Source organism: Lepidochelys olivacea (assembly GCF_965140295.1).
Source record: "Lepidochelys olivacea isolate rLepOli2 genome assembly, chromosome: 1".
Taxonomy (NCBI): domain Eukaryota; kingdom Metazoa; phylum Chordata; order Testudines; family Cheloniidae; genus Lepidochelys; species Lepidochelys olivacea.
The window spans coordinates 84,489,020-84,510,706 of NC_140411.1; the positions used below are offsets into that span (position 1 = coordinate 84,489,020).

General features: G+C 36.9%; 1 protein-coding gene across 3 annotated transcripts in view; it reads left to right on the forward strand.

The window, feature by feature from the left end:
• The window catches only part of NDFIP2 (Nedd4 family interacting protein 2), a 66,701-nt gene extending 47,277 nt beyond the window's left edge, over positions 1–19,424 (forward strand). For 2 of the 3 annotated variants that reach the window (XM_084652562.1, XM_084652564.1), the window contains 4 exons: positions 5,863–5,987; positions 9,282–9,348; positions 14,611–14,716; positions 16,773–19,424. In XM_084652562.1, the coding sequence (XP_084508688.1) occupies positions 5,863–5,987; positions 9,282–9,348; positions 14,611–14,714 (296 nt within the window). In that variant the 3' untranslated portion in view covers positions 14,715–14,716; positions 16,773–19,424. Of the gene's footprint in view, positions 1–5,862; positions 5,988–9,281; positions 9,349–14,610; positions 14,717–15,620 lie in introns of all 3 variants that reach the window. The other variant, XM_084652563.1, reaches the window with a different exon arrangement.
• The last annotated feature ends 2,263 nt before the right edge of the window (positions 19,425–21,687 follow it).

The following is a 21,687-nucleotide window of genomic DNA, read 5'->3' on the forward strand; positions in this document are numbered from 1 at the left end:
ACTGGAGAATAACTAACCCCAAGTAGATAGAATTTATTTAAAATCCTTGCTAATGAACTAGCAATCTCGTGCCAGTTTTTTCAATATTCTGGGTTGAAAAATATTAGGTGTCTCCTGTTCCATCCCGTCCCATCTCCACTCCCAAACCCGGATTTGAGTGCATTAAACTGTTTGAGTTTTTCTTCTACCTCAAATGTGGTAATTTCCATTTCTATACACATGTTGCCATCAGCCGTCTTGCCTTCATATCCATGTTCCATCTTATAATTATTGAAAACAGAGGCAATATATTTATTTTTAAACTCTTCCCTGTCCACAGTGCACAGCAGCCTAGCCATATCCATCCTTCCTTTTTATTTATATAACAATCTTACTTTTGTTACTTCATTTTAATTTCTTTGACAAGAGCTAAGTCAACTTGACTTTTGGCAGTTCTTACTTCATTCATACATTTTCTAAGCTCCATGATGTAGCTTTCTTGGCTGATTGGTCCCTTTTTTTTCCATTCCCTAAAGGCTTTCTGCTGACTCCTGATAACTTTTTTGAGGTGATTATTCATCCAGTTGGGTCTGGAGACTTTCCCTACAAGTTTTTTCCCCCCAACTTGGGGTACAAATTTCAGATTGTAACAATAATTCTTCAAGTTGTGTATCCCTATGGGTGCTCCACTCCCCTCTATTTGGGGGTTCTCATTTGTCACTCTCTGGTAGAGAAGGAACTGATGGGGGTTAGCCTAGGCATGCTGGCTAGCCTTGTAGCGCAGCACAAAGACAGCGCATGCGCGGGCCCAACAGACACTGCTACTGAAGTTCTCCAATCAGTAGCATAGGGACGCAAATGCACCTACAGTGGAGTACCCATAGGGACACGCATCAAAGAACCATCGTTCCTGCACAACATGAGTAACTTCATCTGAGTAAGAGGGGCAGGGGGAACCCCGGTCTGTGGCCTTCCTTGTTTTCTACTAAGTTTTTATGTACTACTTTTTTTTTTCTTCAACCTTTTTCTCCCTTTCATTTTCAGTGGCTGATCTGTCTCCTTATTTCAACTGTCATAGTATCCCTACCATTTCTGTATTACTGTAAAATTTGTCCATCCAATATTCATAAAGCCAGTATGCATTTCTTTATAAATCATGACTTTTGGATTATGTATACTCATCTGAATATGAATCCAGAAATCATTTTCGAAGTAGACTTTGGGCCTTCAATACAAGCTCCTGAATATGCACTAAAGGTATAAATATTTATAAGTGTTCTGCAGTTGTATATCACTTAATCTCACTTCTTGTGTTGTACTCTAGAAGTGTTATTGCCATTTAGATTGTGCTTGTGTATATTCTTTTAAAGCTTAACATTTAAGTGCTTGATATTACTCTTGGTTCTTTAAGTAGTTAATGTTTTTGCAGTTCAAATCATTGAATTGTTTTTTAATTTTTAGTTTTCTTTGATATATTAGATTTGTCTTCAAAATGTGACCCTAAACGTAGACAAAAGTTAAGTTGTGTCAAAGCTGTTCTAAAGATGTGAGGGATAATCATACCACTAATGCTTGCAAATCTTACTCTTGCTTGATTCTCTCAAAATCTATATTAGAGAGAGCGACTACATTATGTGATTACATTTGTTATGAATTTTTAGGAGCTTCTGAGCCTCAGTTTCTCAGAGCAACAGCCAAACTTTTTTAAAGAGCAAAAGCCGAGTTTTATTGTTAGTATTGATAAATACAAGTTCCAGCTTCTTCTCGGCCATTGAGTCTAATGACAGCTTCGCCACCAGAATCCATCTCACTTCTCTCTTCTGTCAATTTTGATGATGATGAGATTTGAGCGTGTGCAGTTTTTAAAACAAACAAAACCCCAAAACCACAACCCTACCAATCAAAACACTAAACCCACAATTCTCCCCCTGGGAAGAGGATATGAGAGAGAGAATAAATATGTATCAGATTTTGTTAATCTGGTCATTTAGTGTACTGCTGAGAGAGACGCAGATGGTGGTGGGGGCAGTATAACGACCTGTGCCGGACAGAATGGAAAGGGTAGAGTGCCTTTGGCACTGAAAATATTAATGGTATTTTAACTGCGTAGACTTTCTTTGAGACTTAGGATTTTTTTTTAACCTTCTGCATCCTCTGTTGCATGCAGTTCTTCAGAGCGAAGTTATCCTGTTTCCCCTGCTCTTAAGGCTTACAACACAGAAGGCCATGTCTTAAGGACACAGAAGGCCATGTTTGATCCAAATAGGATCATAATAGGAGGTGGCAAAAAAGTGTCTTCATAATTTTTCTTGAGTGCCAGAGATGTTACTTGTAAGGGTTTTTTTAAATGTGGCAACTTATGTTGCTGACTCTGAGTTCTTAAGGTATATTCAGCTGTTTCAATACTGAGTGAAGTGGTAATGTTTTTGGCAGATCCTAGATGGACAGTCCTGGAGACTGAAATCTCTCCATGGTACGGTACAGTACAGTATGAGCAGCAGCAGTGACAGCTGCTCTGGAATAGGCTTCAATTGTATTTTGGAACAATCCTTCTACTGAAAGCAAAGAATCTAGAACTCCTTTTTGTCCCTTACACAGTGGTGCCTGCTAGCCCCACAAGATGGTGTATTGTATACAGAGGACCAAAGAGGGGCTGCATTGCAGCCTGTCTCCAGGTTGGCAGAGGGTAGAGTAATTCCATCCTCCCGTCAACTTAATTCTGTGCACAAATCCTTTTTGTGCAAGACAGTTGGGAGGTACAACCCTAGAGGGTAACTAAACTGTAAGTGAGAAACAGCATGGGCTTTATATAGCACTAGTAATGCCAGACAAACTTACTCTTTTTTTAAAATCAAACTACAGAATTATTGGAAGAAAGGCAACAGATGTTGCTGAATTTCAGAAATCCATCTTATATCTTTCTTTAAAATTTCATATTAGCTGGGGTCTGGGAGGAATGTCATTTAGAAATGAAAGCTGGCAAGAAGTAAAGACTACAAAGGTAAAAAGAAAATTGCACTTAGTCAGTAAATGTATGCTGAACACTGTCTCTAATCAGGAGAGGGCTTTGGGTGCAGAAATAGGTTTGGTGGGTTTTTTTTTTAACTTACAAGTTTTTAAAGGGTAATCATGTACATTGAAAACTGTTTCCACAGCCTTGTTATAAGCTTGGTAAAGACTTGAGGGCTTTCAGGACAAATTTCTGGCTTGAATTCAATTTCATTTCATGTGTGCGCTTCACATATAAAGTAAACAAAATGTAATGATAGATACAGGTTCCACTACAGTAGATAGCAAGAGTGCTTTATATAATAAAATTAAGGTCCCCCCCCCACTCATTGGTATGCTTGGGAGATTCTTTAACCTTGATGCATGTTTGATAAAATAACTTTGGATTTCTGTCATTTTCCCCTCAGATATTTAGGCGGTTCTATATCACAAAGAAATTTTGTCATACTTAATTTTCACTTGAATTTTCCCAAGTGAGTGCAGAGAAGTTTGTAATAGCTTGAAAGTAAACTCTATATTTTGAAGTAAAACATCCACAACTTAGTGTTGTTTTTTTTTGTCAAACTATAAAAATCTCTACAGGAAAAATACACTTCTTTAGACCATTTAAAAAAAAATGCTTTTAAGAATTCCAGGATGTACTGATATCTAGCTCTATTGTACCATACTATAGAAGTGCTATTTATTATTTATTGTTAACTATTGAGTGAAAGCGTCTGCACTTAATATCAAATAATTTGCTGTCTGAATAATTCCTCCCATTGAAAAACCTATTATTTTCAAGAATGAGTAATAAAGTAAAAGGGCTTTGATCAATGTAGTTGTAAGAGTGGGTGTCAAAAGTATTTATTTATTTTATTTTGTAAAGCACCTTTCATGTTTCACAATTTTGAGTACAAATTGCAGCAAACTAATGAGATTGACTGCAGAAGTGATATAGTGCTAAAATGAATGGCACCAGCCTATAAAGAAAGCAGGATATAAGTGCATTAGTTAGAGAGTAGCTGGATTAACTGAAACAGGGGGTGGTCTGTATTGTAGAGTTACTTGATTTTTCAATGAGAGCACCCAGCGCAGGAACACATGGGCAATGTTCCTGAAGCCCAAGGCCTTGTGAGAAGGAGCATACAGCAGCTGCTCTATCAACTTTTGCCTGTCTGTCTCGATACTGTCATGGACCCACTACTGTACTTTGATGTGCCAAAGAGAGCAGTGCGACTGGCAGGCAAGGAGGTGTCAATAGGGCCTGTTGTGCTGGTGGGGAGAGCTGGTCCCTTGACAGTGGGGCCTGGCATATGTCTGGTCAGTACCCACAACAGGCACTCCCATTGCACAGCATAATGGGGCAGCCGTATTTCTCATTGTCCAGCACATGGCCCAGACATGCTCTTCTAGCTGTATCCCTTTATTGCCCTGGGGGGGTTCTGTGGGGAAGAGTCACCCTGATGTGTTTTTACACTATCCTGCCAATAAAGTTACTGCAGTTGTAACTTACATCTGTGTCAGCAAATACTTGAAAGAATTGTCTTTAACAAAGATAGCACCTGCGACTCAGCTTTGCCTTGTGACCATGCCCTGTTCAGGGCAGAATCCTCCTTTCCTGTTGTCCCTATGCAGGAGGTTGATTTAACCCTTGCAGGACAAGAGCCAGTGTTGCCGCTGAATCTGTTTGAGAGGAGGAGGAGCAAATATTAAGGGGGGACTGGAGAGGGAAAGGGGCACAGACTGTCCACCCAGGTACATGCCCAAGGGGGTAGGCAGGTTTGTATTTGGGCAAATAGCTTATGCTGCACCATCCGCACTGTTCTTTTTCACACACAATCTCGAGCAGAGGTTGCATGTATCTGTCTACCCAGGCTGGGAAATTATGCTCCCAGCTGCAGTGTAGCCAGTATCTTTTGATCTCTTCAGTTTCCCACTGTCTCGTCTACTCCAGAACTCTTCAAGCTTTCTTCTCCTACTTCTCTCTCCAAACTGTTCTGGTCCCTCTAAAAAAAGAAAAAGGCACAAAGCTTCCAGTTATTCCCCTGCTTGAAGACCAGTTTATTGAGAATTCTTGCACTTTGTCCATCATGTACAAGCTGATGTCAGTACAGACATTATCATTCTCACTTGCTGACTGCTGCTAAAAATGTTAAAGGCCAATCATTGAGAACTTCTATGAAGAATGAGGTTGGTCTGTTAGTGAGAGCAGTATGAAAACTTTGGTTGACTTCCCATGAAAATAAGAGATATTTTGAAAATGTATCCCATTTACCTGAATAATATATTGCAGATTGTATTATACCACCAGGTCCTGGTATCAGATTTCATTGACACCAAATCATGGTCATCAGAGTCCTGTTCTTGTAATATGTCAGCCTCCCAATAGATTAGCAAAATAAATATATTTTTTTTTATCCAGACTAGGCAAATCTCTGCATAGAATCAGTCAAGTGTTTGTTATTGCATTTTCCTTATGGTTAATCTTGCTACGCTTTTCGTAGTTCTAAGACAAATGTATCACTTCATGTATTTATCCAATTCATAGTGCTTATTTGATGTTCATTCCTGTGGTTCTGTAGCTTCCAGTCAGAATTCTGTGGCAGTTATAACACTTTTTTTTAAAAGAGGGAATCTACTTTTATTTGGTTTTCTTCTCTGTTTAAAATAGCTGGCTGATGGATGTTAGCTAGTGTACTTTCTAAGGTTTATATACCATTAGGAATACCTACATTTCTGAAGGATACTATTTTTATCTGAAATACCAATAGGGATCTCTAATCTTGTGAATATACTTGCTTATTAGTTCATTAAAGTAAATTAGTTATATTTATTTTATATGGCTAAACAAGAGTCTGTCACTAACACAACTACTGTTTCTCTTGGTCTTAGTGGCATTTATTTTCAACTGGATTGGATTTTGTTTATCCTTCTGTATAACTAACACCATAGCAGGAAGGTATGGTGCAATCTGTGGATTTGGCCTATCGCTGATCAAATGGATTCTCATTGTACGGGTAAGGTTCTTGATGCACATATTGTTCCTGTGTCTCTGTGGAATGAAACTAGAAAAATGATTCATGGTGTCTAGTTTCTTTAAAATACTTTTTAAACTGGTGTATTGACTTTTATTAGATGTTCTAATATTTTAAGTTAATGAAATATTTACTAAAGTGGAAATTGCAATGTTTTATCAGTGAACTTGCTTGTTTTTATTCCTTTAACAGCTTTTACTGTCTTCTAATATGTAGATTCTTGAATGTTACTTTTTATCTGCTGTAATATTTGATTTTTGGGTGTGTGTGTGTAAAGGTGCATAATAAACTTAGGTTCTTATCTGCCATCAAATCTATCAGTACAAGAGCCTATGTAGAATATAATAGAGGACTTTTAAAAATGGTTCAGGGCCTCCTTTGACCTTTTGGGAGGTGAAGGCATCTTAAGGCTCTGTCCCCTTTCTGAATAGCTCCATTTCTGTGACATTCCCCAAATCTATCAACACAGTGACTCCACCAGCAGACCTTTGTTTTCCCAGTAGGATGCTTGCTTATACGTCTGTCTTTTTAGATTTCCCCCAGGGATTATGTATATTAGAAGAAAATAGACTAAGAGGAGACAATATGGTGAAGTATAGAAAATAATGAATAATAAAGAGGAGATAATATAAGAACAAGAAGGCGTTAAATGAAACTGAAAAGTGGAAAATTTAAAACTAAAAAGAGAAACACTTCTTGGAAAAAAAAAAAAAAAAAAACTATGGAACTCATTACCACAGTCTGCTGTTGAAGCCAAGAATTTGTCAAGATTTGAAAAGGATTTGGGCATATATATGGATAACAAGAATATCTAGAGTGATTCTGGAATACAGTATCCAGTTCTATTGTCAACATTTTAAAAAGGATTTTGAAAAATTCAAGTGTATGCAAAAAAGAGCTTCAAAAAATGATTCATGGACTGGAGAAAATGCCTTACAGTGAGAGACTTAAAGAGCTTACTCTGTTTAGTTTATCAAAAAGAAGATGAGAGGTTACTTGATTAGTGTATAAATATCTTCATGGGGAGAAAATAACACACATGAAAAGTCTTTTTAATGTAATGGGAAAAGGCATAACAAGAATCTGGAAGCTGAAGCCCCCTACAAATAATTTAAATTAGAAAAAAGGCACGTTTTTAACAGTGAGGATTATTCACCACTGGAACAAACTACCAAAGGAAATGATAGATTCTCCTTCTCTTGATGTCTTCTCTGGATGCCGTTCTAGGGGAGATGCTTTATCACGCCACAAGTTACCAGGCTCGATACAGGGTTAACTGGGAGCAATTTAATATCTGGTGATCTACAGGGCAGACTAGATGACCTAACAGTCAATTCTGGGCTTAAACTCTATGAATCTGTGAAACTGCAGCACCTCTTCAGAGGCACAGCACAGAACTTTCAGCCCAATCCAAGGAAGCTGGAGGCTAAGGTATTAAGCTATCTTTTGTGCCCTCCCAATTCTGGGCTGTTCCAGGGGCTACAGCAGCTATTGGTGTAATTCAGCCCTGGAGGATTGTCTAATTTGTGACCTCATTTGGCTGCCTTGAATCTCTGTAGCACTATGTGCTGTGGCCTCTCCCTAATATGTCCCACCCCTCCCAGCCATGCCTCCTCTCCAGTACTTGTGAGCAGCTTCTTAGAAAGACCACCTATAGCTGTTTCCTCAGTTTCTATGCCAGGGGAACTTTCTCTTGGCTGATTTGGGACTTTGAGTCCCTTTGTGCTACTTTTGTACACTAGGTAAAAAGGACCAAAGCCAGAGGGTGGCGGTGCGGTGGTGGTGGTGGGGGGGGGTCAGAATCCCACCCTTGTTAGAAATTAGGAAGAGGCTCTCCTGAGATTATACAAACTAAGCCTACTATGGGGTTTCTTGCATGCAATGGTCTGTTTACGTGGTCCTGCCTCAGTGCAGGGGGCTGGATTTGTGACCTCTTAAGGTCCTTTCCTGTCTGCATTTCTGTGATTCTGTGTGTCTGAAGCAACTGATGCTAACGATCTAGGAATCCATGAGAGATCGATTTGATAACTGAAACAATTATAAAAATGTCTCCACTCCCAATTCCAACACTGACTCTTCCGTACATGAATACTTGATTTTTTATTTTTTTAAAGAAGTTGCTTGGAGTGAGTGAATGCTGTTAGAAACAGAAACCTTTTGTAATTAACTTTAAATAAAGAATGAAAATTTTCACTCTGGGAAAAAAAATTAATGAGGATCATAAATCAAATCATCACTGGTCTAAATTTATAGACCTCGGTTGATTTACATCAAGTGAGGATCTGAGCACATATCTTCATTTTAATATAAGTGATGTCTGAACTTAAACATTAATTAGCTACTTTACAAAATGTGCTGGAAATGACGATATAGGCAAACTCTGTGACAGTATGCATCAAGCATGCTGAGTAGTGGTAGGACAGGAAATGTACAGAAAATTATAGAACTGCTACAACACACTATTTTTGTTCGTTCTAATAATCATTAGAAAAGAGTTGAAAGTGTAGGAGTAGCAAGAGATCTGAAGTGAGCTCTGGAGGCATTTGATTAGCCTTTTTTATCAGTGAAGCATGCAGTCTGGTAAAGGAAAAGATTCCGGTCTCCAATACCATCGCACCCTACCCTCCAGCTGCCTGTTCATATTCCCACATCACAGAGAGGACAAGACTGTCTGTCTACCATGGTCACTAACAGGAACAGATGAAATGCCACTTCAAGGTTCATTTAGCTGTGTTCGGTTCACTGCTGGGAACTGAATGCTGGAGCATCGAGTTTGAAAATGAAAAGACTTTTTAATGAGTTGGGGGTCTTCATGGGACTGGTATTCTTGGCAGCGATTAACAGTTGGGGGTGTACAGAAGGTCAAAAGCTCTTCTTTTGAAGGGTCAGCAGAACATCCCCGTCTGATAAGATTAAACTAATGTGGCTTTTAGTCTTAATATCTAAAGCAGCAGGCTGCTGCAGTGTGTTTTGGATGGCAGACGTTGAAAAAGAGCTGACAGTAATTCATTATAATAGAAAATGTCAGATGATTCAAATGAGTAATATATTTTTTCACAAGAGAGCTTGGAAATTCTTTGTTTAAAAAACACAACACTGAAGCTATTTGTATATTTTACAGCTTCTCGAAAGACGTATTTGCTTATCTACTCCAGTACATTTTATATTTAAATGTGCTAGTTTCACTGTTTTTTTTTTCTTTTGTTCTAGATGCATTTAAAATATTAAATGTAATTTATATTGTGTGTGACTTTGGTTATTCCTTGTCTGTTCTAGTTCTCAGACTACTTTACTGGATATTTCAATGGACAGTACTGGCTTTGGTGGATATTTCTTGTACTTGGTGAGTTATAATTCAAAACGCATCTTATTTTGATGGAGAATTTCTTAAAGATGAGTTGGGTATATGTTTAAAAAAATCAAAACATTGCAATAAATACTTGAAAGCTGTATGTTTGTTTTTTCTCTATCGAAAATCTTTTGTACTTTATTTCCAAAGTCTTGGTTGCCATCCTATTCCTGTGTGAATTTCTGATTACTTTATTAATCTTCAGTTCAGAGTTGTATGCTGGAAATATTATAATTATGCAGATGTCTGTGATTTGTAATTTGTGTTTTAAAACAAAAATAAACAAAAATGACTTAAGAGTGTAGCGTTATACAATTAAAGCTATAAACTTAAATTAAAAAACACATGTTAGCTGTAGGTGTTAATTTTCAATATCTAATGACTGAATACGTACAAGTTACACATGTAAAGTTCTCAGAAGATTTTAATGGATATGACAGATACTACTATTCAAAATCAGTCTTTATTTGAGTCATGAAAGTATCCTTTTTTGCCTTTGAAATGCATATTACATTAATCATTACTCACTCAGTCAAGGGGAAAGGCGTCATGCTTTTTGATCACAGTACTTCCTTTCAATCTGTTTTTTTCTTTGAGCATGAAGCTAAACTTTTGAGAAGTTTTCATAGATTTCTAATTTTTGCTCCTCTTGTCTCTGCTTTAGTTAAATAATTATGATGTATAAACATACTACCATTGTAGCTTTTTCCTTATGTGAGAGTTCAGCCTATACCATTAATTTATTTTAATTCCTGCCATTTTCTAACTCGAGAAATGCACTAAAATGTGATGTTGCTGCATCAGTAGATGGCAGTCTTTCCTCTGAGATGTAAGGGACCTGGCAACAGTATGTTAGGGGCCTTACGCTGTTGGGCGAGATGTAGAACCCAGTTATTGACTGTTTATGATCATTAAAGATCCTTGGAACACACTAACGTTTCCCCTTTTGTTTTCAGTCAGATATGAGGGGTATTCTTCACTTTTTATCCTCAACTTGCTTTTGTTCTGTTGCGGTGTACTGTTGGGGCCAGAAATCAATGGGAATCACAATTGCTGAAAACCTCGTAGCACCAGGCCTTTAAATAGCTTTCATGTTTCATCCCAGGGGTGACTGTATTTCAGGAGTGGATGAAATGATTCCCTGCATAGATATAAAATTTTAAATCAAAATGTTCAAACTTGGATGCCTAAAGTAAGGATTCTTAACTCCTCTTTGCCCACCTATATAAAAGGAGGGTGCTTTTCAGAGGTTCTGTGCACCTGCAGCTCCCATTAATTTCAGTAACATCTTGTGGGTACTCAGGACCTCCAAAAAAAATAAAAATAAAAAAAAAAAATCGGGCCACTTTTGTTTAGATGCCAGATACAAATTAAGAAGCTTAACTTCAGTCTCACAAGTTTGAAAATGTTGACCTTAATTTGTAAACTTTATAATATTTTTTGGAATCCTTTTGGGATGAAAGGTACTACCTGGCATTTAGATGTATTGAATAATTATCATTCTCACTTTCTAAAGATCGCTTTGTCAGTCCAAACGTTTGTTTATGTGTGAATATTTTAAAATTACAGTCTTTAACATCTTGGGCTATGTATTTCAGTGACAAAAATCACAGTGTCAGAATTTAACTAAGTAGAGACTTAACAGAACGTGGAAAAAAATACTCTGAGCTTGAAGGGACAGAATTATTATTTTTTTTTACTACTTTAAAAAAACCACAACTTTCTGGTTGGAACACCATTTAAAGGGCATGATCTGTCCTTTTTTTAAAAAAATCCTTTTAAAAAAGGAAAAACAACTAAAAGTTTTTCTGCTGTCTTGCTTATGTTCAGAAGGATCTTTTGGACAATACTTTGAGTGGCACCATCAAACATGTTCAGGCTCACCCATCATCTCCCTTTTCTTTTTTTCATTGTTAAATGCCTACTGCATACTTACTTCCCTTTTTTAGAGCCTGAAGAGAGGGGTGCACTACCCACAAAAGAGTCAGACTGGCTGCTCGTGAAGTACTGTCAAATGCACAAAGTAAACACACTGGGGGGGGGAGAAAATACTAATTTTAAAAAAAGGTGCTTTGTTTCTTAAATAAAAAAATGCACTGCTGGCTGAGTTTCCCATCTGGGAGAAATGCAGAAAGTTGATTGACCTTGGATCTGCTGCTCAATATACATGCTATGCAAAAAAGAGCTTTCATTTGTGGGTCCTTGAAAGCCACCTGGACATGGAAGCAGTTTGTGTGCATGGTTGCAGGTTCATGCAGTAGAATGCAGTCTAAACTTCTCTATTCCCACAGCTTTCAGCTTAGTCACAAAAACCTATGACTTGCTCTTAGGTAGAGCTGGGTGAAATGGTTTGGCTAAAACTTTTTTCATCAAAAAATGCCGAACCAGGTCAACTGAAATATTTCATGAATTCATGTTGATTTTGGTGAATTGTTTCACTTGAAAAAATTAAATGTTCATTGGACCAGAAAGGGTAAGTGAGTTTTTTTTTTAGTCCAGTTAACAAAGCACACACTTTAGGGATTGGTGGGGAGACACCAATGTTCCAGTCCCTGCTCAAATGAATATTTAATTTATACAAAGCAGAACAGCTGCAATGGGGGAGAGAAACCCACCACTCACCTGGGAGGTGGGAGACCTGGTTTCAAGTCCCTGCTCTAGAATGGGGATTTGAATCTGGATCTCCCACATCTTAGGTGAGTGCCCTGACAACTGGTTTATTAGGCATGTGGAGAGCATCTCTGTCTACTCAGTCTTGTGAATGGCACCAAAGTTCCCTTGTGAATCTAGCCCTTTGTTTCAAATTTCCTTTGTTTTTGTTTTAAAAGGTTAAAAATGCCCAGAAATGACACATTTAATTTCAGGTCAAACAAATGTTTAATTTGACCCTAAACTCCCCCATTTGCTGAAAACTCACGAAAATTTTGCTTTGGGTTGATCTGACATTAATTTTTTTCCACAAGTTTTTGGAACTGCCAATGAACCAAACAACAAGTTATTCACATAACTCTACTCTCAAAGTCAACAATCTGCAAAACTTTCCCTAGCCCCTGGCACCATTTATTGGTGGCTGGGTGAATGAGTTTAGTTTTTTAGCAGGGTGATTTCTACACAACAAAAAGCAAAAAAAGAGTTCAATAGGGGAAAAAACACACAGGAAAGAAATCACAGTGAAAAGAAAACAAAAGTCCTTGGCCAGCATAGTGTGGGGGCGGGGATGAACAAAAGCAGGGCAATTACAGTAACTGTATTGGGACATAGCCTGTTGGGATACAGGGGAGGGGAGAAAGTGTGCCATTCCCATAGCAAGAAGTGGTTTTGACTAACACACAAGAAAGTTTGGGATCCACTAGTATAAACTTCAAGACAACTGTAAAATATTCAGTTCTCAGATGAGCATACAGCTCTAATTATGACCTGGTCTACACTTCAGAGTTAGGTTGATGTAAGGCAGCTTACGTCTACCTAACTCTGTAAGCATCTACACTAAAACGTAGCTCCGACTGATGTAATTCTCCCACGACACCAACTTAATAACTCCACCTCTGCGAGAGACATAGCGCTTAAATTGATGTAGTTTGTGTCAACTCAATGTCATTGTAATCACTGTGTTGCTTACATCAACTGCTCCCTTTCAGAAACACTCCCGCAATGCCCTACGCCAGCAGTTAAATTGGTGCAAACGTTCCTGGTGGGGATGTGCACCACTAACACAAGGCATAGTGTGGATGTGTAAAAGCGATGGAATTACTGCGGTGGCAGTACGTTGATGTAACTTAGGCTGACTTAATTTTATAGTGTAGACTTGCCCTATGTAAGCTTAGCTATAGTAGTGAGAAACACATACATGGGCTGGTGAAATTAATTTTTCAGTATTCTAAAAGAAGCTTGCTAATCCTAAAGGGGCACCATCATCTCAAACATAGGAGTTGCTGTGCTCGATCAGACCGAGAATCCATCTAGTCCGTTATACTGTCTCTGACAATGGCCAGCAGCATGGAAGAAAGTGCAAAATACCTCACAATAGGCAGATGGAGTATTAGTGTCCTCTTAATGCCTAAAAGTTAAGAGATTATAAAACCATAAATCGTGAAGTGCGATTCTTCTACAACTACTTTTTTCCCTATTTACTATAATAATAATAATTAATAATAAATTAATACGACCTAGCTCTTAAATAGCCCTTTTCATCAGTAGATTTCAAAATGTTTTACTTACCTCCTTTATATCGTTATCCACATCTTACAGATGGGGAAATTGAAGCACAGGGAGGTAAAGTGACTTGCCCAAGGTCACCCAGCAGGGGAATAGCAGAGCTGGGAATAGAACTAAGGTTTCCTGAGTCCCATTATACTTTCTGCCCTAGGCCATATTACTAGCCTTATACTCATTGATAGTCTTTTTGTTTAAAAAAAAAAAAAAAAAAAAAAAGTCCAGTCTGTCATTGAATTGCTAAATTGTCATCAACATCATATGAAAGTGAGTTCATTTAATTATACATTGAAACTTGAAAAATAACTTCCATTTGACCAGTTTTTGTACCTATTGTTATAAGTAACTCCCTCATCTTTCAGCTCTAATAATTTAGAGAAAGTGTGGTGTTACTTTCTAAGTGACTTACACCAAAAAAAAAGCATGTATTTACAACTAATGCTCAACAAATCTTGTGTTAATCAGTCAATACTCTGCCTCTTCTTTTAGCCAGCCAAAAAACTTCACCAGTCCAAACATCAAGCAGTCATCTACTGCCATTTATCATCTTCCTGCTAGCGCTTTTATTTTTATTTTATTTGTTTGTCTGGAAGTACCTTTATTCTCCTACATCTATATATTTCTGGTTATGTTTTAGAATTCAGATGGTCTTCTGACACAACAGCAGTTTTATTGTTCTGAGTTAGAAGCTATATTTTTTTTTAAAAAAGGAAGAAACGGAGCAATGTTGTAAAACTGTATAGCAAACATTCTTTTGTACTTCAAAAACAATTGTTTTGTATGTTTGTTTAGTAACCTAAAACCCTGATGTTCATTGTAAAATCTTTCCTGATGTTGGAACTATATATCTAGATACATAAATTTATATAGATATGAATGGGACAAGACACTAAAGGCTCACAACTCATGGTTGGTTTGTGGAAGATCAGGGTTATACAAATAATACTGACTTTTTCCATTATTTTAATACAGCTAATAATCTAACCTATTAATATGACTGGCTACCTTAGCACTTCTCATGATATCTATTTTAAATATTTTCAGGTCTCCTCCTGTTCTTCCGAGGATTTGTCAATTACCTTAAAGTCCGAAACATGTCTGAAAGCATGGCAGCTGCTCATAGAACAAGATTTTTCTTCTTGTATTAGAGGTAAGCAATTTTGTAAATATTTAATATTAAAACTTAAGTCTCTAGAGCAGTGGTTCTCAACCTGCAGCCTAGTCAGCACACAGCTGTACAGTAGTATTGCATGTGGACCATAATGGTAAATAGGTTGAGAACCACTGTTCTAGAGGTAAATGCTGAGCACAGAGGAGCTGAAATCAAGATTTATTTTAAGGAACTTTAGATCTTGGCCACCAAAAAAAGAATTGTGTTGTGCCATGCATTCTGAAGGTACTTTAGAAGTATGATGCTTTTTATAACGCTACATTCTGAAAGTAAAAATGTTGTGTTCTTTTGAAACTAGCATTCTAAATCTAAAACCAACTTAGAAATTAAGGTGAAAATTGTTCATCTTGTATAATCAATCTGCAGCCAATCAGGATAGTCATTAGCAAATGTGAACTGATCAGTCAGATCAGTGCTTCCTCACTGGCGATCTGAATATTAAGTTTGATTGATATTGCTCTGAAGAGATAAGAAAGACAGACTAACACAGCTGCTACTCTGAAACCAGACATATATTGACTCTGTACATGACTCTTTTAAGCCAGTTGTGAGCCACGATTTTTATGATGTATCTAACAGTGTGCTCTGTATAACCTTAAGCTATCTGACTAATCTGTTTGGCACATGTCCACTTTTTTGCTTCTATAGACTTTTTATCCATTAGGTAGATCTTTTGGATTTTGCTACATAACTTAATACAGGGAGACTCGGTTGCTTTTAGCGTTACTAACCACTATCTTCATGTCCACAAGTAACTGTTGTAGCATTTTCCTTATTTCATGAGCAACTTGAAATGTTTGGTATTGGTTCTTAATCTGATTTCATTTAGAAGCTATATTTAACTTCATAAAGATGATTTTCTTAACTTTTTTTTTTCTTCAAGATTGGCCTCAGGATCAGTATGAAGTAACCAGCAACACAATATTGGAAGTCTGGGGGGAAAAAAACAGAGACACTTAGTCTAGAAATGATGGGTCTCTTATTTAAGATGGTGACATCCACTTAGACACCTACTCATTTAAAATATGGAAAATAATTACTTATGCTATGCTTTACAGATCTTGATCAAGAAATAAATCTAAGTGAGCGAAATTGCAATGTACTGTGTGTTTACTTTGTGCCATTTTGTCAAAACTGTGCAGTAAGGTAAACTTTTAGGCTGATTTTTAAATGCCATATATTACTAAGTTAGTGGTCTCCACACTGCAGTATTTTATTCTTTTCATAGGAATAACATCTTTCATTTTCTGAGCAGTACAGTGGCCTCTACATAGTAAGGAAAAGTATAGTAAACACTGCATGAAAACATCTAGTATCTATTTTGCTAAATAATTTATGGTGATGAATAAAATACATGTGCAGGCATAAAACTTTTAAAATTCAGGGTTCTAAAAATTAACTGCATACATTGTATCTGAACACAGTGGCTTTAAGGAAAACCTAAGAGAATCTGTGATGGTTTGGTCGGTGAGTCTTTCATCTGAGATGGAAATCTGGTATAGGATCAAAGATTCGGGATTTATGCAGCACCCACTAAAGTCAACTCATTGACTTCGGTGGGTGCTGGGTAGGTCCCCAGACTTCTGACCTCATCACAGTGAGGGCTATGGGGAAAAAAAGCTCTCCAGCTCTTGAAGAGACTTAATATTTGTTCCAAAGGTTTTAAGTATTAAATTGAAATAATACAGTCAAAGCAAATGCCAACAAGCATAAATGAATGAATTTTATTCATTTAATACAAGGAATAAATGCACTGAACAGAAAGTTACTTACTTGTCAATGTTAGCAGCTCTAAAATATCATGAAACATACAAATCGTTCAAGAGAAAAACTATAGAATATTTTTGAAAGTTAAGGGTTGTTTTTTTAATCCTGTCACTTTCTGTTATCCTGTTATCCTGATTTGGGGAGTAGCTACTTTTTTTTTTTTTTTTTCCCCTTCCTCCCCCCAGCTGTAAATCTTAACTCAGTTATCAGTGTTGCTTACAGGTAATCAGTCTGAAGAACTGAAGTATGATTCTTTCTTTATCTCCAGACTGCATCAACCAGACATTCCTTTCCTTTACCAATGTGAAATTTCCAGATGATCGGTAACCCTCCAAGTAAATAGGATAGAAGACTACTAAAAACAGAAGACAAATTTGTGAAGAAAAGATACAGCTTCTAAAACGAATGACAGGGTGGTTTTTGCTTAAGTGCCAGTTCTGTTCATTCTAGTAAATATTTATATTAAGTATTGCCTTTTTGTTTTTGCACATTTGCATATGTGCTAACTAGAGGATAGGATTGAACTGAGAACAAACCATACATACAGTCTGATGATAGAGATTAAGTACAGTCAGATTGGTTAATCTGTGCTTGTTGTTTGTGAAAGATTTAAATGGTGGTTTGTCTCAGCATGTATGTACCACTGTCTTGTTGATCTGAAGTTAAATTGAGAGTAAAAATGGGATATACTAAATGATTCAGATTAACCAGGTCAGGTTATAGTTAGTTTTTTATGTCATTTAGGTTCATCGAATGATTGCGCAACATACAACATTTTTGTTATAAAGTTTTTACTAAAACCTGCAGCTCCTGATTATTATAAACCTGTATTGATCAGCTTTTATCAAACTCTCTGACCAAAATATGTATTGATTTAAAAATGAAATATCCCTTCCAGCTAGCTCCTGTGTAAATAACTATGCATAGATTACTGTTTAGATTGCTTCTTAGGAATTATGTCAAAATATATTTGTAACCACAGTATTTTCTCATTCACTGTAAATTATGTTTACTCTTCATATGGACAGTATATATATACACACTATTTTTTGGCTAATTTGGATGTTAAAGTATAATTTTATTTTAGATATAATTCTAAAAGAGAGCAAAAGCTTTTAAATGTCCATCGGAACAATTTAGTTTCTTTGCAGTATGATTTGAATAACTAATTTGGGCTTGATCCTGGAAACCCATACGCATATGGAAAGTCCCATTAAAAGGGATGGCGCTACTCTCACAAGCAAGCACTGGGCCATTGAGCCCTGATTCTGCAATTAGATCCATGTAGTTGGGCCTGGGCTTCTGCATAGGTGCAATTGCAGATCAGTTCCTTGGTTTGTAACACTGATCATCTTAATTAAGAAGGTTTGTGTTTATATAAACACAATCTGTTTTATTTAAATTTCTCAAAAGGGCTTTTGTAGCTGTCTTACCACGCTTGTTTAGAATAAATACTTCAGTGTTACATAAGAATGAAGCTGATGAGTACATTTTTATTGTCACTTTGGAAATAACATTTTTTTCTTCATGGGTGTTTTATTTTTTTAAGGCTCTACTAGCAAAAATAGGAAATGGGTTCTTGATTGTATTTACTTAAAAGTAGCAGTATTACTCTTCAAAATATATCATCTCTAGAAGGTGCATTCTCCTGTTCATAAACATACGTAACTCCCACTAATGTCTGAGACTTACGATTCTGACACAATGGGAGAATAGACCTCTTAATTCTTTACTACAACTGGAATCTCAGTTGCAACCAGTAATCGATATATTTTGCATCTTTGAAACACATTTATTTTCTTTCTCTTTTTTATTGGAGCTTTGCTTTAATACTAACATTAAAAGAATGAGATTTGTTGTCTTAACTTAGTGCTATATTTTGTATCTATACTGAATGTTTTAAAAAATGCATATGTAAACTGGTCACATTGTTCATTATTCTTAATCTTTCAAAACTACCAGAAAGGTAAATGATCATAGACTAACACTTCAGGGGAAAACTCCTCTTTCCAGCCTTTCTTGAAAAAATAAAATAAAATTCATTGTTTAATAGTTGATTTGCATTTCCCTTTGAAGTTCATCTGTTTTTTTTTCATTCATTGTCCTTATGAGAGAGAGAGAAAATAAAACATTACATTTTGTTTTGCTAATTATGATGTTTGCTTTTGGATTTTGCACCTTACATTAGAGAATTACCCATTTGCAGTATTCACGCATGTCAGTTAGCATGTAATTACATGTAAATTTCTGGCTAAATGAGTACAAATCCCAGACTCCTGTACTACTTCTTCCCTTCATTCCATGCTTTATTACTTAAAACTTACTATATTGACATTTCTTTTCACTACTTAGTACAAACATGAAAAGCATGTAATGCTGATTTCCTTTTTAAATTTACCTTGGTCACCTAGTACAGTAAATACCAATTTTCCCAAGTTAAATATCAACCTTCCAGTTCATTTATCTGTTTACGCCAGTACATTTCACAATATTCTTTCTTCTGAATCAGGATGTTTGTTTTTTCCGGGCTAGCTTGAAAAATTTCTCCTTTGTTCTGACAAAAAGAATGGGTAGAGCTAAAGCCTACATGTTATCTAATCCTCTGTAGTTGATGTAGCACTTTAGTAGCCTGAAATATCATCAGCAGGAGGAAAGGAATTAGGACAGTATTTTCAAAGACTATGCAATCTCTTCCAGATGTGTCAAATGCTGTGTACTTTTCTTGCTATTTCCTGTGAACTTGGATAGGAGCAGCTGCCTCCATGGTTTGGAGAAATTTGGCCAGCTTTGCTTTTTGCCTTAAAGTTAGAAAACAAACTAATACGAGGTTGACTGTAAACAGTTTTTGTTTGAATGCAGAATAGAGCTTTGAAGTTTGAGGAAAAAACATTAAATTTTTAAGTAACTTGCACAAACCCTATTTATAGCTTTTTTCTTGCCTGTTTCCTTTGTCCAAGACACCAGGAATGTGGTTCAGCTAGGCCACAGTTTATTAATGCATCTGGGAAACAATCTGGCAATAACTTGCCTGATGCAGGTCATCCTTTTGTAATTTGTACCACCTGGTGAGGGCTCCCTTCACCCATCCTTCTCAACCCATTTAAGCTGGTCCCACCACTGTTGCTGGGACCATTAACTTGTATACATGGGAAGGGCAGTACAGGAAGTGGGGGAAGAGGGGTTGAACCCTCGTTGTACCAGTCATTAGGAGCCCCAGCCCCATTCTCCACATTCTTTTGGACATGCTGTCCTCTAATCCAGTTCTGGTTTATCGAGGAACCAGACTTGTTCTGGACATCTACCAGTTTGCAAGAACATGAATTTTACGACTGACCCTAGCCACTGGATCCTGGGTTGCTGCAGGCCAATCAGGCAGTGAGGGAAGTATTCTTTCCAGGCCAAAAGCAACTAGTGTGATGCCCATTGTAAGGACCCGAAACAGCTAATCTCAAAGAGGGAAGGATGGTAGCTATTGCTCCTGACTGCAGAATGGTCCCCAAGCAGGAGAAAGGGCTTATAAAAACAAACAAAAAAACCCACCCTCCTGGATGTATAGGAGTCAGTCGGCTTCTGATGTTCCCTTCCATGCAGCCAGTTCATTAGGAACCCCCAGATGCCCATAACGAAGCTGAGCTCCCACAAGGAGTGGAAGGGGAAGGGAGCAATCCTTAAAGGTGCACCAGTGTTTTCTTTCCCTACTGACTCAGTTTCCCCACCCCTGAAGTTTGGAGTGGGGAACATTTTAGCCATATGGCATATCTATCTTGGATAATACTTAAGGTGTTCTGATAATGTAACTGCAGAAAGACCCTACTGACTGTCAACCATTTTGCTGCATTGTTTTGATATTTGTAAATGGCTGGATTGGTGTTTTTTTTGTTTTCTATCAATTTCTAGCTGATTTGGTTTTAATACATATTTAAGCTAATACTAAATATGGGTAGTTAAAGTTAGTCTCGTACAGTTGAAAAGCAGACTACTTACTTAGGGGGCTACATATGTATTGGGAGCTTAATTTTAACTTAATTCTACTCCTGAAAATCTTGCCTGAGCTTTTAAGGGGGTAACCCTTCACACAACTGAACTCTGGTCCACAACCTGTTGTGTGGGTTTTTTTTAATTATTTATTGGATGTTTCTTTTGACCTGAAGTATAACAGACTATATTACTCCACAACGTAATCTAGGAAGTTCTTGTTGCATGTTTTTGTATTTTTCACTATAGAAAGTTAAACCCTTTTAAATATATTAGTCAAACACTAATATATCTATTCCTGGCTTGACACTAGTCTAATGGATCTCAGTTCTATAATACCAACAGAAAGCAGTTGTCAGCTAGCAATGTCAGGCTTGTATCTATGTAGAGATTTTCAAACATAATTTATGTGATGGTACATGGGTAGGAGTAGTATAGTGGTTGAAGTTAAACATTTTTCCACCAGTTTGATAGTTTTTACTAACATTATTGCTATTGCTTATTCTTTGTGTAGATCCTTATTTATAAAGGGAGCTCTCTCAAACCAGTGACTTTTTTGAATTAGTGGAAATTTTACATATAGCCACCATGTGGTTGCCATTCTCCACCTCCTAGAATTGATGCAGTGTTGTGTGGTCACTCACAGATGTAAGTCACTACTGGCTTGAGAATTATGGTTTGGGTGGGTTTTTCTTTGCTTCCACTGCATGGTCAACCTCATGCCTTCTGATATCACACAAGGAAGAACAATTAAACAGTGACAATGTTCTACTCCTTTTCTGTATCTTGTGCTCTGTAACCTCTTTCTAGACTAGCAAACTAGTTACCAGTGAGATTTAAACTTTTACAAATAGCAAAGGCTGTGCAGCAGTGGTTAGTTAATATTAGGGCTGGTGATTAATCACAGGTAACTTACGCGATTAACTCAAAAGAAAATCACAAAAAAATGAATCACAGTTTTAATCACACAGTTAAACAATAGAATACCAATTGAAATTTATTAAATAGTTTGGATGTTTTTCTATATTTTCATACATTGTATTCTGTGTTGTAATTGAAATCAAAGTGTATATTTTTGATTACAAATATTTGCACTGTAAAAATGGTAAACAAAAGAAATAGTATTTTTCAATTCACCGCATACAAGTACTGTAGTGCAAACTCTTTGCCATGAAAGTGCAACTTACAAATGTAGAATTTTGTTTCAC